The 15,739-nt window shown below is 46.7% G+C and overlaps 1 protein-coding gene across 4 annotated transcripts; it reads right to left on the reverse strand.

Moving 5' to 3' along the window:
- Nucleotides 1-1,086: 1,086 nt before the first annotated feature.
- Nucleotides 1,087-6,042, reverse strand: LOC117845441 (uncharacterized). 4 transcript variants are annotated; one of them, XM_034726490.2, is made up of 14 exons: nt 5,695-6,041; nt 5,559-5,599; nt 5,167-5,259; nt 4,840-4,914; nt 4,613-4,662; nt 4,319-4,408; nt 3,848-3,904; nt 3,390-3,423; nt 2,909-3,010; nt 2,781-2,833; nt 2,377-2,524; nt 2,218-2,302; nt 1,921-2,049; nt 1,087-1,413 (listed from the first exon to the last, which is right to left on the reverse strand). In XM_034726490.2, exons 1-14 carry the CDS (start codon nt 5,930-5,932, stop codon nt 1,223-1,225), a joined length of 1,386 nt encoding a protein of 461 aa, XP_034582381.1. In that variant the 5' UTR covers nt 5,933-6,041; the 3' UTR covers nt 1,087-1,222. The 4 variants fall into 4 exon arrangements, with proteins under 4 accessions (XP_034582381.1, XP_034582379.1, XP_034582383.1 ...); XM_034726488.2 differs by having other exon boundaries at nt 3,354-3,423; nt 5,695-6,040; XM_034726492.2 differs by lacking the exon at nt 4,613-4,662 and having other exon boundaries at nt 4,329-4,408; nt 5,695-6,042.
- Between the last annotated feature and the right edge of the window lie 9,697 nt (nt 6,043-15,739).

Genomic DNA, 15,739 nt, shown 5'->3' on the forward strand with positions numbered 1-15,739 from the left:
AGTTTTGAGATGAAGTCTAAGAGTTAAACGTGGATTGGAGGTTAATGCTAAAGGCTATTGGAATCTTTCCTATTAGTACAAATTCTAAGGTTTCATCCTCCATTCCAATAATGAAATATTAGTTATGAAGTTTCATCGAAACACGACACTATCGCTTAGTCCACATTTCGAGGGGAGAGTTGAACTTCCCATTAAAGAATGAAAGAATGAAATACTTCATCAGGTATGTCTATATGCATTTTCTTTTACGTAATGCCTTTTACGTAAGTCAATAATTATGGATAAAAGAAAAATTAAGTGGGTTTAGTTACTAGTTTACTACCACAGATTATGCCAAAATTAAAACATTTATGCATATGTGAGGGAGGGGACGAAGCGGTCGGCGTGCCGGAGGCGGAGGCGGAAGCCCGGGTCGTCGACGCGGCCGCGCAGGTCGCTGCACGTCGCGGCGCAGCGCACGAGCGTGGCCGGGTCGGAGCGCGCCGCGATGTCCGCTATGACGTCGAGCGGGAGCGACGCCGCCTGCCGGTGCCTCCGCCGCTGCCCCGTTGATTCTTGTGCCCGCGGCCTGGGGACGTCGACGTCGCCGCCTCCGCTCGCCATGGTCGTCGGTTGGATTCACGAGACGGCATGCATATACATATATATCCGAATCAAAGGAACCACACCGAGGCATATACAGATCCGGAGTGAAAAAGGCAACTACACTTCCAAAAAAAAAGAAGGGAACTACTCAGTCCCAGTAGAAGTCTCCATCTTCGCCTCGCGGCGCCTCCCTATTTCACTGTGCAAGTCCATGGTCGATGGCTTACCAAGAACTGGACGAGGGGAACACTTCTAATTGGCCAACAAGAAGTGTGGCTTGCTAGATGCGGTTCTACAACAAGGATGCCAAGATGATTCAAGCTGCCACTTCTACAAGGTACTTATTGTGCACATTTTGCTTAGTATATGACCTTGCACGCCATGTTACTACTCTGGAGATATAAGTTCATGAATCTTTTGATGGTAGGTCCAAAGAAACTAGAGAAGCATCATGAACAAATTAAGCGAGAATCTCACTGGAACGGTTCAACACAACATCGATGCTCCATGAAACTGCAAAACTGCACTCGATTGCTTTTTACTATACTTATGCTACCTGTTGGCAGTACTACACAAAGATCTGAAGGGGCGTTGTATTTGGTACTGTTACATGATGTACATTCACTTGCACCAATTGTCAGTGTAGTCCTTGTAATTGCATTATATCCTTGACTATCTCTGAAACAATAACAAGCAATGCACCTCCCATAACAACTCCTAGAGTAAATTTCCCTCCTGGGACTATAGGGGGTACTGGAGCTTCCAACTCATCTGAATATCTCTCTGACCAAGACATAGCTGCTGGAAAAACTCCAAAGAGTACTAGAACTGAAAATAATACATGCAAGGTGTCAGTTCATTCTATTGAAGTAGGAAGTGCATTATATTAATCAGATGAATGCCTTATACTTTAATTTATAAAACCTTACTGCAATACATTATGGATGATCACAAATCATATGGATGTCTGGCACTTTTTATCTGCTATTTCTTTATGATTTCATAGCCACAAGGAGTACTTTTCATTTGGGTTGACATAATTTTTTTGAATTTTTTTCATATATTTTTTCTTAACCCTGCTTGACCTTGCATTTTGAACCTAAGCCAATCGCTTGGGACTCCCAAGTACCCATCATAAAAACACATCCTGGAAACTTGATCTATTTCAGGTGAAAATTCATATGAAATGTAGTGTTTAGTTTCAAGATATCAGCTCAGAAGAAAAATTGAGTGATGTACTGTCAGTATAGTCCCATTCTGCCACATTCTTGATTCTTGCAAGGATAACAGATTATGAAGTAAAACAGTTTAATATACAGTAAAAAAGGTCCTTGCCTCCATAAGTTCCTGCAAAGTCCAATGCTTTGAAAAATATCTCCGGATCAAGCAGGGACAGAACAAGTGGAGGGAGCAGAGTTAATAAGAATGGCAGCGGTTTGTTCTGGCCACTTGGCAGTTTAAGCACTGCAAAGTTTTACAGAAGACACAAGAAAGAAGAGTGTAAGCACTAGTTCCATACCCTTGACAATAGTTATTGCTGTCTTGGTATCTCTCCCACGCACACAAAAAAAGGATAGGTTCTCCCTCAGGCTTAGCCGAGAAATACGATTGCTATGGACCAAAGATACTTACAGTCCGCTAGGAAGTCTGAGAGTCCTAGAATAAATCCAATGTATGATGTGCCTATAGCGAGAAATGAGAATGCCTCAACAATAGGCTGCAAACCAGAAGTCATGTTGAAATTAGTTTTAGTTTTCTAGAGAACTGTATGGACAACTTGAAAATACTTACCCCCACTGTCCCATTACTTGACCTCAGTAGTTCTAATGGATCAGAAACATTGCTATTCCCTGCAATGCCTGGAAGTGTCCCCAGGATTACACCATCCCATACTAGGAACAGAGCCAGGGGTATGGCAGTACCTGCTACGATAGCTGTTCTGCAAAACCCCAAAAGGATATACTTATACTTTTAAAATTTACCAAAATCTTCATTTGATATAGTACAGTCAATTTAGCAGATATTCATGATGTTTATTTAGTTAAAAAACTGTTGTTGCGTTGTATGCATAGCTCTGTTGTTGCAAGGCTGACAGTATTGGTAACACCTTTAACTGGCACAAATAACAAGTTAACAACTTCTGTACTAAATTAAGTATTATCATTTATGTACAAAATTATCCTCAGAAGACTTACCGTACTTTTGACAGGTTTCCCTCCAAATTTGTACAGAGAACAGGAACTACATTCTGTTAGAGCAAATACTTAGTCTAGTGCTAGAAGACAATTTTGCTCAACTAAATACGGATGGTAAACAGTATTACCTGGTATACAAATGAAAGGGCAATTATTGGTATACTTTGTGGAGCAGCAGCAAAATTTGCTTCAAGAAGAGAACTCCACTGTAGATTTCCACTTGCCACAACCTGTGTATACCAGATCAAGTTGTTATCTGTGCCAAAGGAGTTTTCCAAGTTGTCTGATGATCTAAGTTTTGTCACAAAGACATACTTTCTGTCCAAATATAAGCATATAAAAAGGAAAATGATCACATTACTAAAAATGGGCCATGTTTTGAGCCAAACAGAACCTATCTGCATACAAGTATTGAGCTTATGTAATGTTTTACTCATCCCATTCTTTGTACCTGTGTATATTTGAAACTATAGTGATTCTCTAAGAGATTTTGAAACAATTATAACAGGTGTCTTGCATGTAAAGTTCCATTAGGACTTTGCTGCATACATGTCTGATAGCATTAGCACTTACAACAAGAGAAGTGAAGGATGTTAGGATGCCGATTACCAGAAATCCATTTACTGCACCGATCAGTCGCTGGCTGCGGTCATCAATACAGTTTGTTTTAGTGCATATAATCTCTTGGGGAAGTAATAAATGATAAATCGTTTTAAGATTATCAAGTACAAGAATTTAACTAACACTGTTCCCCTTATCTGAATTACTTGTACAACCCTTTTTTTCAACGAACTGTACATTCATTTTTAAAGCTAGAAAGACACTTAATAGCCATAGAGTTAGGATGTCTCATCTCAAGGACTCAGCTATACTGCATGTAGTCAGTAGAACATATATTGGATGCACCTTCTGATGAACCTTCTAGTCTAACCAAAAGGCTAAAAACTAAAGTCTTTTTCCTCCCCCCCAAAAAAAAGGCTACAAAACTCAGAAAAAAAGAGACATTTGCTTGTATGTTTACAGTTCTCGTGTTCAGGTTGTCTGAAACATTAACAATTGAAAATTACCTTCCAAAGTAACAAATTCCCCCGAAAGCCAGTGAAAACAGGGTAGCACTCTCCCATCTGCAATAGCACACCATCGACAGTTTAAGAGAAAGCGTGACTGAATGATTTAATGCTAAATCAAATGCACTCATTTTGTGACTGTTTTCTAGTTGCTTAGAATTCTACAAGTTATAGGTTAAGTTATTCTATGGAAGCAAAACTTCTGTAAATAAAACCAAGAGTCAGAGTATCCTTTGATGATGATGAAGATTTAGAAAATAGGCAATCTGTTGAGATTACCCAGGTAACGCTACAGGATGATGTGGTTACAAAAATAATACAAGGTATTCTATCTTTGTTGATTACTTTACAAAATAATAGTCACAGGGTAGTGAGTTATGAGATGACACAAGGATGAAGCATACAGCTGATGCTTGAGTCTTAGGACATGCCACCCTAATAAAGAAAAAAAGAAAATAAAAAAGGTCTTACAATGGAATACCCAATGAGTTTGTTATGATATCTGAAGAGCGTGCCACGTATGCGACAAGAAGTGCATAATGTATAAATAAATAGGATAAGCTGCAGGCACAAGGAAAGCAAAGTTAGAAAATTTTCACAGGAGATATGAAATGTTAATTGAGTTGAAAAAAGAATTTCTGACTCTAAATGGTGAGCTAAATTTATGTGAGGATCTGAAGTTCCTTCTTCTTTTACAATTGTCAATTTATCATATTTCAGGCCTTCTATGCAGTGATAAACTTCTAGCATATGATTTCATCATACCAGGCTGTTATTACTCCGGATGGCCCTAGAGTGCGCATTGCCATTGAGACCTGGAACGTATGTTTCTTCAGATCGCTACTTTGAGATTGTGCAAGATACAAACTGTACAGGAAGCAAAATTCATAGCATGCAATTTTAGCTAAATTTTACGATTGCATATTCATTTTGATTGACCCTAAATAGTACTTTTGGTCCAGGAAATCATTACAGAAGAATATGTTATCTACCAGGGAAACACCTCCAGATCCTATCTCACACATGGTATTGACGTTTACTTCAGCAACTAACAGCCCTGTCACAACCTGGAAATGTGATGCCAATTATAGACGGTTTTACTGTAAACAATTTGATAAAATAGACACTGGGCCAATTATCAAACCGTCCTGTATCAAGGTGACACAAGAAACGGATATTCAAAAAAGTTTCCCTTATAAAGACAAGAATTTATCCATTGGTGCAGAATACAAAAGGATTTACCTTTCGTGGATCTCTGACTGCATGTCACCTTTAACAAGCGGGTTTGATAATTTACCCAGTCAATGACATTCAATTACCATGTATAACCAGCAGAAAATGCATGTAACTGCCGAGGCCAAGAACCCAGCTTCTTGTGTGACTGCAGGGATTGCGAGGATACCTGCCCCAACCTATTTGCAGAGAAAGAAGAGTAAGTGAAGTGTTATGAGGGATGCCAATTAGAGGAATTGCGAGTTTCTCTGGAAGTTATTTAAGCTCAATTGTGCTTTCCATTTCTCATAAATTTTGGTTTGCAATTTTTAGTCTGTCAGTGTCAGGCAATGCGTCATGCCAGAGATTTAGTTGATCAGGTATCCTGGGATTTTTCGATGTAGTTCTTATCCTGCAGGTTAGAACTCATCAGCAATTCCTACTTCAGGATTCAGCTCTTACAGCAAGAGGAAGAATAAGGGAAGAAACAGTACACTACCGTTGTGCCGGCCACAAGGAAGATGGCACTGGTGACGCTCCCTGAAACCAAAGCGAAACAGAGAAAGAACTCATTGGTGGGTTCAGATCAAACGCAACACTCTGAAGAGTTTAGAAAAGCTGCAGCCGTGCATTACCAGGCTCGTGCTTCATGGTCGCCTGGTTGAGGTTGGAGAAGAGGCGCTCCAGCTGCTGCGGCGATTCCGGCGGCTGCCGTTCGTCAGCGTACTGGGAACAGAGGCATCGCTGCAGCGGCCTCCTTGTTCCTCTTCTTACTACTCGCCTGAGCACCGGTGTCCTTGCGGAGACCGAAGAAGGCGTGGTGAGTAACGACGGTTTCAGTAGAGGGTAGCAGTGAGCAGAGATCAACGCCATTGTTGAGCAAGGTTGTTCCTTCTCCGCGGCCGGCGTTCTACCAGCAGAAGCTGTTTGGCCTCGTGTTGCGTGTTATCCTCTAGCTGTTGTTGCTGGCCGTTCGTGTGGCTCAGCTCCAATTTTTTTATTTTAGCCCTTTTAAATCTAAAATTTTAAAAAGAGACTAGGTCAAACTAAAATTCCAAGAAGTAGCACTTTTGGTTGCGCCAAGTTACCTGGCACGACTAATAACCAAGTCGCGTCAAAGCTTGTGGCGCGACTGGCCATCCACGCTGTCACGGCGTGCGCGGGGTGGCTAGGCGGGCCGCTGAGCTGGCAGACCGAGTCGCGCCACATGCTCTTGTACGACTGAGTCGCGCTAGGCGTCGTGGCGTGACTCAGTGCATAATACTTGCGCCCACCGGCCCCTTCTTTCTTCCTCCTCACTTCCTCCCTTTCCCTCCCAGCCCCTCCTATGGCGCCGCCTATACTCCTCCCCCTCTAGATCCACTCCATCCCTCACCTGATTCAAAGGGGAAACGATGGGAAATTGTTCCGGGATGGTAACTCCTCCCCTCTAACTAATTATTTTTTTTCTCAATTTTGTTATTTTTGTTGGATTTGAGGTGGTTAGGTTTTGTGTATGATTTGAGTTGCATAGGTGGATTGAGTACGAATCGGCTATGATTAGGTGTGTTGTATCATGCAAGTAGATACTGTATCGTATAGTTTCTCTTGCATTGTAGGATCTGGAAGTGTTAATTGTGGGTAAATTGTTTTTTAAAAATTCTTCAATAATGCTTTCAAGATATAGTTTTTGTATATATTTGGCAATGTAGAAGTCGTAAGTAAATAGGTGAAGGTTCATGTAATTAATTTAATTTGGTGGTTGTGTGTAGATGGATTGTTTAATTCGTTTTTCCTCGGATGGCACGGTTGATGATAATGGAGAGTTTGTAATAATGAGCCAACAAGTAGCAAGATTTGATAGTCCAGAAATGGTGTTCCCGCTAGAATCGGGGAATAGGAACCTAGACACCATATGCCACAGCCATGCAAGGGCTTACCTAGTGTTGGTATATTTAACGATCACAAATAAATCTGCAAGCACACGGATATACCGTTATAGCATTTCACGCAATAGCATTCCCAAGGGTATCGTATTTCCTAAAGGAAGGTGGGTAGGTCAAGAGAGTTGCTATGTTCATGAATATTTCTTAATTGGGTAGACCAAGGCTCAAACAGGAAGACGGATAATAGCAGGGTAGTGTGACACACAATAGAAAAACTTAAGATAAGATAGGCTAAGGCTAGGGAGAAAGATAAAGAGATAGCTCTAGGTTCATATGTACTTCCTATATACTGGTTCATATGTACTTCCTATATACTGCACAGCTCATACTAGTATACATACACAACATACACACATATTTAGGGTCTATGCACCCAGGCACTACGGGGAGACACTACCCTACCGGTTTGCTGACGTAGTTCCTGTTAATTTACGAACTCCTACAGCGTACCTGAACGTGGGGGATTATGATGGATGGACAGGGCTATCACTACCTGCCGCCTATCCCTAGCAATTTGTGGGGCAAACTCATATCTAATGGAGCCAACAATCCAAGCACCATGCTTGCATTGATGAACAATACTCTAACCTCCTAGGACTCCCATCTTTTGATAGCCGAGCATAGGGCTAGAGCAATCCATAAAGATCATTGGACCAATGCCGTAGCATAGATCAACTAGCCTAAACGAATCTGAGTAGAGCTACTCTAGCCTAACTCCACTAGCCTAGAGATTAAATGATTCTTCTTGGTGTGTCTTGAAATGGAGCCCCTTCCCTTCTATTTATAGGCCCATAGAGACGGTTTCAAGGAGGAATATGCTGGGGAATCTTCCCTAACCTCCTTTAGGATGTCGGTTGGGGGCGACACGTGACGACTGGAGACGAAGGGCCTCACCAGGGATTTGGCCAAACTGGGGGGTTCGGCCGACCCCTAGGCACCTCCCCTCGCATCGCCTTTTGTCTAGGACACTGCTAGGTGGGTCTCCAAGTAGGTACATGGTATTTGGCAGTAGGTTTAGGTGGTTTTCATCCCTGTTGTGGGTCCATGGATCTGTGTGCTACCCTCATGGCAATCTCTCATTGGTTGGAGTTGTGTTTCTTCGTCATAGGAGTGTGTTTTCTCCTTCCTTTTGTGTTATTTCATCTGCACTCAAATAATCTCCAAGGACATGTGGAACTAAATTATTCGAAACCAAATATGTGTGTAAGAAATGCTAGTTCTCCTTTATTCTTGAGAATATTGACGGTCATATTTGGTACTTAATGACCGTTAACACCTAGCAACAACTCCCTCCTGAGCATTAGCGGGTGGGTGATGACCAAAGTGCTGGACCAGCCAAGCCAAACTCACTCATGTAGTTTTCCTATCCTTGACGTCTTGAGGGGGATCTTCAGGCTGGACTCTAAGCAACAATTCCACCGTGTCCCTCAATACAACCAGATTAATGTTCCCAGTTACCGCTCGACTATCTACACATAGCCTAAATAACATGGCTACGTTCTCAAGTGTGATTGTCATCTCACCAGAGGGTAGGTGGAATGTGTGTCTCCAGCCTCCACCGGTCCACTAGCACTGTCAAGGCTGCATTATCTATCATTGGTTGCCCCACCTTCACTAATGTTGCAAGCAGTAGAAACCCAGCCCGTCAAAGGTACGGGATGTACCTTTCATCCCACTCAAGAGGATTGTGAGTGCGGGGACGTAGAGGCATCAAAACTTGAAACAAATAATTTTTATAATAGGTTGTCAACACGTCCTTGATGCCCATCCTCCATGACAAGATAAAATTAGAAATTTACATACCTATACACGCTCTTCAAGCTTCCTCCCACAGTGGTGCTTATCGTAGAACATCTCAAGGAGTGGATACAACGGATGGTGCGCCATCGTTCTAAATCAAATATCAAAATAAATTTTAGAAACAAAACTTCAACCATATGGTACAATTCATAACTTCTACATTTCCATTAACATCAACCAACCTATAATCACTTTAATATGTAGTAACCAATCCATAGCTTCAAAATCTATGCATTAATTTTATATGGAAAAATTATGTAGTAAGCAATAATCAATTGTAATATGCTACATCTTTATCAACAAATAAACTCTTCCATTACTAAACTTCCATGAATATCAATCAACTATTTTTGAATTATGAATAAATCCCTAAAGCTACATTTCATTTATTCATGCTCTCCAATATAACTTCAAAATCTACACCATCAAAATCCGTCTAAATCCGAACATGCAATACAAACTACACGATAGACAATCGTTACAATCGATCGATGCAACGATACAACGCACCTAATAATGCTCGATTCGTACTCAAACCACCATTCCAACCCAAAACCTAACCTAACCCTAGCCACTTCAAATCTAAAAAAACACCAAATTTAGAAAAAAACTACTTGGTTAGAGTGGAGGAGATACCTTCAAGGAGCAATCTCCCCTCGATTTCCCCTCGAATCTGGTGGAGGATGGGAAGGATCTAGAGGGGGAGTACGAGGGGAGGGGCCATTGGAGGGAGAGAAGGATCTCGGGTCGGGCAGAGGGAAGGGAAAAAGTGGGGAAGGAGAAAGAAAGGGGCCGACGAGCTTGCTGTGTAATGGCTGAGTCACGCCACGCTACCTGGTGTGATTGAGTCACGCTAAAGCATGTGGCGCGATTCAGCCATGACAGCTCAGCTGCCAGGTCAGCCACCTTCATGACGATGATGAGCAGGAGGAGGATCGCGATGAGTTTTGTCTTTATGACGATGACGAGCAGGCGACTGCAGAGCAAGAGGAGAATTAAGAGCAGTCGATTGCGGAGCAAGAGGAGAATCGCGAGCAAGAGAGAAGGAATCACGAGGAGGAGGAAAGGAGGGTGGGATGGAAGCCTTCCGAGATGGATCTTTTGCTGGATATCTCGGGTCTGTTAACGGATAAGAAGATGAATGAACTTGAAGAATTACATGCAAAGAAGGAAGCTGAGAGAGAGGGTGTGGATCCCGATTTAATCCAGGATATGCTTCCCGATTCAGTCCCGGATATTGATGATCCCAATTTAAGGCTAGCTCTGGTGGCAGCTGAACAAGAGGTTGTGTATCCCGCTTCTGCGTCCCGATTTAATCCCGCGCATCTTTGATGCGAAGTTATTGGTGTACTTCAAAAGGAACTTTGAAGATTATTATGCAACCCGGATCGAGTGGATTAAAACAAATCCCAGTATGGTATTGGAGGACATCAGTGAGTTCTCAATTATACATCATTTTATTTCCGGCTTGTCTAGTATTATTAGTCCTATCTGCTGCCTACTACTAGCATGTATCTAGCGCCTACAAATAGTTCTCCATTATGCATCACTTCTTTTTTCGGCTTGTCAAGCATTGTTAGTCCTATCTACTGCCTACTAATACCATGTATCTAGTGCTTACAAATAGCCAAAAAATGCATAAGGAAGTACGAGCGGAAGGTGTTGATCCTAACCCATTCGAAATCTCTGACTACCTGCAGCAAGTATCCTTGCCATGAGGTACACGAATTAAGGTGTGCCCCGTTATGTCTATGAGGGCCGCCCCAATGGTCTACAGATTTATTCGGTGAAGGTTGCTGGAATAGAAAAGGGAGGCTTAGAATGGCCGCTCCATGTGTTTGGTGTGGTTGCTGTGCGCGATCCGGTTGATCCAAAACACAACCTTATCTTCAACCGGCGTAGGGATCGATTACTGTCAAACCCTCACAAAAGAGGTTTGTGTTTGTTTCCGTACTCATCATTCATCGTTCTGATTTTTTTTTTTTTGTGTGTGTTGCTCACCCTACATCAGTTATGCTATGCACTTTGCTGCTGAATGCCTCAATGTTTATCACTTTGTTTGCTAAACTTTACCTTCTAAATACTGTTACATGCAGGATCCATATTTGGTACTGACGGATCCTACCCGTGCTGTTGTAATGAATGAAGAATCAAACCCTGTGACCATTGAAGCTGAGCTAAAAGTTAAGGGCAGCGTTGAATCTGAGGACAAATACTTAATCGCTGCGGCCGAGACAGTAGCATCAAGTTCAGGCTCATTTGAGTTGACCGGCGAGCATAGCAAACTGGAGGTTACACTTGGAGAAATTGTTTCATCGGTGGAGGCCACAATATTCATCCGAGTCACTGATAGTACATGGCCAGTTGGGTTTCATGGTCAATTTACTGCCCATACCGCCAGTAGTAATCACAAGAAAGTCATCCTGATTGAGTTCGGAGGTGATGGCAACATGGACCATCTTCGTCATGCTGTTTCTGTTGAAACTTCAGGAGAGCTGATAGTATCTTTCAAGGCATGGAAAGGTAATGAGGAAGCGATGAGAGGAGAGGTGGTCTTCAAGGCGGAGATGGCAGGCAGAAGCTTTGGTATTCTTAAGGTCGGCTCTTGTAGTTTGGGAGTCCTTGTCGCCTGGTCGCGCGTTCGGCCCATGTGTGAAGAGCTGGTGCCCGAATCTCAGTTGCGTCTGTGCCATTTCTGAGATGAGTTTGTGCTAATCAATTTCACGGAATCAGTACCCTAGCCGTTCAGAATTATAGTACCGTACTACCATGTACTATGGCCTCGTTTGGCCGGGCTCCCTAAGTGCTCCGGCTTCGGTACTGTTTTAGTACTGCAGCGCGTAGGAGCCGGAGCCGGAGTCGGAGGAGCCACAATTTGTGGCTCCACCGGCTCTTCTTCATCTTGTGAGGGGAGGGAGGGGAGAGAGAAAAGGGACTTCAATGAATAGTAGCGCTACAGTACCGTGCCAGAGGGAGCCGGAGCCGGGCGGAGCGCTACCAAAGGAGGTATATAAGTAATGGTATTATATAGCAGCTTCTGAAGTGATACCAATGGTGTGCTGCCTCTGAAAACAAAGCTAATATTTGCGGTCATCTCTTCTGGTTAATTACATCTTTGATTCATCCCGCCGGTTAATTTACGTTAGTTAAATCTAGCATAGTTATCGTTACCTCGCTCTCATCATGTGCCCAGCTGCATCGAGGCACGAAGCAGCCACGATGGCTCACTTCTCCCTGAAACTGAGCATTCCCCCTCTCTGTTTCCGTGATGCAGTATGGTAGAGAATTTTGCTTGGCTTGTCCAAAAGTGTCTCAGCCCAAAAGTGGCTAAAGCTGCTCATGGACACCTTCAACTTAAAAGAGAGAACGAGAGAAGCAGTGGCCCAGTGAGATCGATGAAACATGCATATGTCGTGGTGCAGGTGAGATGGCGGTATCGATCCCCAGAAAGATTGCATTGCGCCCTCCCATGAAACCACTGACCTGATTGACTACAACAATTCTGAAGGCCGGGTCCGCGACGCGGCCGCGCGTGTCCGCGCACGTCGCGGCGCAGCGCACGAGGGTGGCCGGGTCGGTGCGCGCCGCGGTGTCCAGGAGCACGTCGAGCGGGAGCGACGACCTCATCGGGTGCTGCCGCCGTCGTCGTCCTCTTCCTTGTGTCCGCGACGTGTCGCCGTCGCCGTCCGGCATGGTCCTGGTTCGTAAACCCCGGACTCTCTCGATGCCAAAACACAACGAAGTCGGATATCCTGGCGACATTTTGGATCAGTACTGCAACCGAATTCCTGTGTGACGCGATCTGTTTCCGACCTATAATCTGCAAGCAATGCGTCCATGAAAAACAAGTCCAACCATGCCGGGGGCGGCAGCGAAAGTCGCGAACTCGAGCAAGAAGAGGGCGGCGCCAGGGCAACGTGCAGCGGGCCGGGCCCAGTACATCCGTGTGGGCCCGGCCCAAGCAAACCAATCAATAAATGCATCTAACTAACCTAGGTATGATGATTCCAGGCAACAGCAGCGGCGGCGCGGCACACGATCGAGATGTGGGCGTCTCTGAGGCGGCCTCGCGCCCTCCTCCTCTGCCACCACCTCCAGTACCCCATCCGCCGCCGCGCCACAGGGCCACCACCCCTAGCTTTGGGCGCCGCATCACGGGGGCACGCCTGGGATGCTAGCGACGGCGATCATCGGAAGGACGCGAAGGCCAAACCCGCGTCACCAGGCCGTGGTCGCCCCGAGGGCCGGGCGGCCAACCGGCTGCCGGCCTCGGAGCAGAAGCATCTGTACCTGGTCTTGAAAGACACCAAGAACGGGTTCGCGTTCCACAAGGTGGGCATGGACGACGACCCGAACGGCGAGGCGGCGGAGTCTGGTGCTCCCGGGCGCCTCCCCGAGCCTCCGGTGCTGCGCGTAGAGCACCTGGACATCTACAACTTCGCCGCCCTGGGCAGAAACATCATCGGCATTGGAGCGCCCATCAGGCGGTCCGCGTACGATGATACCCGCGACGAAGCTGACACCCTTACCTTCGACACCCGGACGGCGGCGCTGGCCATCATGCCTGATGTCCCCGAAGGTGTTGGCGAGCACCGTATCGAGGCCGCCGTGCCCGTCGGGAACATGCTGTACGTGATCGAGAACGGGTCGCCGGTAGAGTGGAGCGAGTACAAGGACGACTTCTGCACGGGAGGCTTGCACTGCCTCAAGCTAGACGAACAGGCGGAACAGCAAGACGCCGGCGGAGACGACAAGGCGAGCCTCAAGCTGGACGAACAGCAAGACGCCGGCGGCGGCGACAAGGCGAGCAGCAGCTCGAAACCGAGCGAGGAGCGGTGGTCTTGGTGGGACGACCCGTACCACAGGTACTCCTCGACGCGGTGGCTCTGGAGCATGGACCATAAGCTGCTCCCGTTGTCGCCGGACGGCATCAGGGCTCACGCGCTGCACCCGGGGGGGGGGGGGGGGGGGGGGGGGGGGGGGGGGGGCGCCTTCTTCGTCTCCGTCCACTGCTACTATGTCCGTGACCACCGCGGGCGGGGCACCTTCTCCTACGACACGGAGAGCGGCCGGTGGACGCGCCACGGCGACTGGGAGCTGCCGTTCGTCGGCCAGGCGCACTACGACGCCGGCCTGCGCGCATGGGTCGGCCTCCACGGAGACGGGAAACACAAGCTGGACGGGTACCTCTGCGCCTGCGACGTCCCGCGTCTCGGCCTCAGGGGCCCCGTGCCGGGGTGGAAGCTCGGCAAGGAGAAGCTGTTCCTCAAGGACCCGGAGCGGCACGTCGACGCCAAGCTCGTGGACATGGGTGGCGGCGGCAGGTTCTGCCTCGTCGAGATCCTGTTGCTAGAGGCCGCCGTCGACAGTGGCAATTGGCTCGATGGCGCCGGCGACAAGTGCATGCTCCGCCTGACCACGTTTCGGGTCAAGTACGGTGACGACGGGGAGCTGACGACCACCGCTCGCCAACCTACTCGCTCCTACACCCTGCCCAAGTTTTGGCACAGGTTTGGTTGGCAAGCGTTCTGGATGTAAACGCTAAACACCCAATTAATGGTGTGCACAAGGTTTAATTTGTTCGTGATGAGTACATGGTTTCTCTAGGCACGACGCGATGGGTTCTCAAGCAAGAAGGCCTGATTGCCTGAACCCGGCCCAGATTAGGGTGCGTCGCCTCAGAACAGAGTTTTAGATCTTGGATCCTTGAAATTGAATTCCATTTTAATAATCATAATTTAGATATAAATTAATTAAGTTAATATAGTTGTATGCGGAATATATTTGTATATTATTTTTTGTCATATGGGAGAGACACTTAGTGCTGCACTTCTGCTATTGGGAAGCGAGTCGAGAGCACGCTATAAGTTGCACATTAGAAACATAGCATGAGAATCTATAGAATCAATTTCCATCTTCCATCCCATGAATTTAAGATAAACTTATATCTAAATTTTGAAAAATTATAGAATGCCACATTCTAAGATAAATAGCCTACTCCATTAAATAGATTCCAATTCCTTTAAAATAAAGAGTTCGAAGGATCCTAAACCCCGGTTTAGCATGCATATGCGGCCGCAAGAACAGTATCGCGTACTATTCGACTAACCTCCAGATTTTTCAATAGACCATCCAACGAATCCCACCATCGCGGGCGGCGGAGACATCCACCCAAGGGGAGGACGGCGGAAACACCAGACGGCGTGGCTCCCGCTCGACGTCGTCGCGGGGATCGCGGCGCGTCCGACGCGGCGACCCTCGTCCGCTGCGCCGCGACGTGCAGGGACGCGCGCCGCCGCATCGCCGACGACCCCAACTTCCGCGGCCTCCTCCGCCTCCAGCACACCGACCGCTTCCTCCTCCCCCTCCTGCGCGGCCACCTGATGAGGATCTCCAACTACAAAGAAGAAGTCGGGAGCCACCTGTACCTGGTGGACACCACCGCGGCGGGTTCCGATGCCACCAGGTTGACCAAGGTCACCTTCGGCCCTCAAAAGACCTCGAAGGGGCTCGAGCCCATGGACTCTCGCCGCGGTGTTCTCCCCTGCCGAGTGGTCTCCTAAAGAGCTACGCGTGTGCAACCCGGTCACCGGTCGCAGCCTGACCCTCCCTCCGGAACCACCGTTCTTTAGTGCTTTGGCTAGCAAGCCACAGTATGTTCTGCTCGTCGGCGACGGTGAGAAAGGCGGCGGCGTCAGCGCCGTTGGCCGGCCTTTCCAAGTGCTCAAGGCGACGCTAGTGCTGTCAGAACACTGGCGTTCGCGTCGTCTGTTGATCCAGACCTTCTCGTCGGAGCACGGAGCATGGTCCCGCTGCACCGTGATCCCAACTCCTAATCTACACGGATCCAACTATTGGACGCCACTGCATCGCAGGCCCCTGGTCGTCGACGACGTCGTGCACTGGTTGTGCCTGACCGACACCGGGAGCTACGTCCTCATGCTCCACGTCGGCG

The sequence above is a fragment of the Setaria viridis genome, chromosome 2 (assembly GCF_005286985.2).
Source record: "Setaria viridis chromosome 2, Setaria_viridis_v4.0, whole genome shotgun sequence".
In the NCBI taxonomy this organism is placed as follows: domain Eukaryota; kingdom Viridiplantae; phylum Streptophyta; class Magnoliopsida; order Poales; family Poaceae; genus Setaria; species Setaria viridis.

Coding starts and splice junctions, on each gene's coding strand:
- LOC117845441 (XM_034726488.2), bottom strand. CDS start 5,932: ATGGCGTTGATCTCTGCTCACTGCTACCCTCTACTGAAACCGTCGTTA. Junction 5,260..5,558: donor TCCTTGTGGCCGGCACAACG/GTAGTGTACTGT, acceptor CTCTGCAAATAG/GTTGGGGCAGGTATCCTCGC. Junction 4,663..4,839: donor GATCTGGAGGTGTTTCCCTG/GTAGATAACATA, acceptor CATACGTTCCAG/GTCTCAATGGCAATGCGCAC.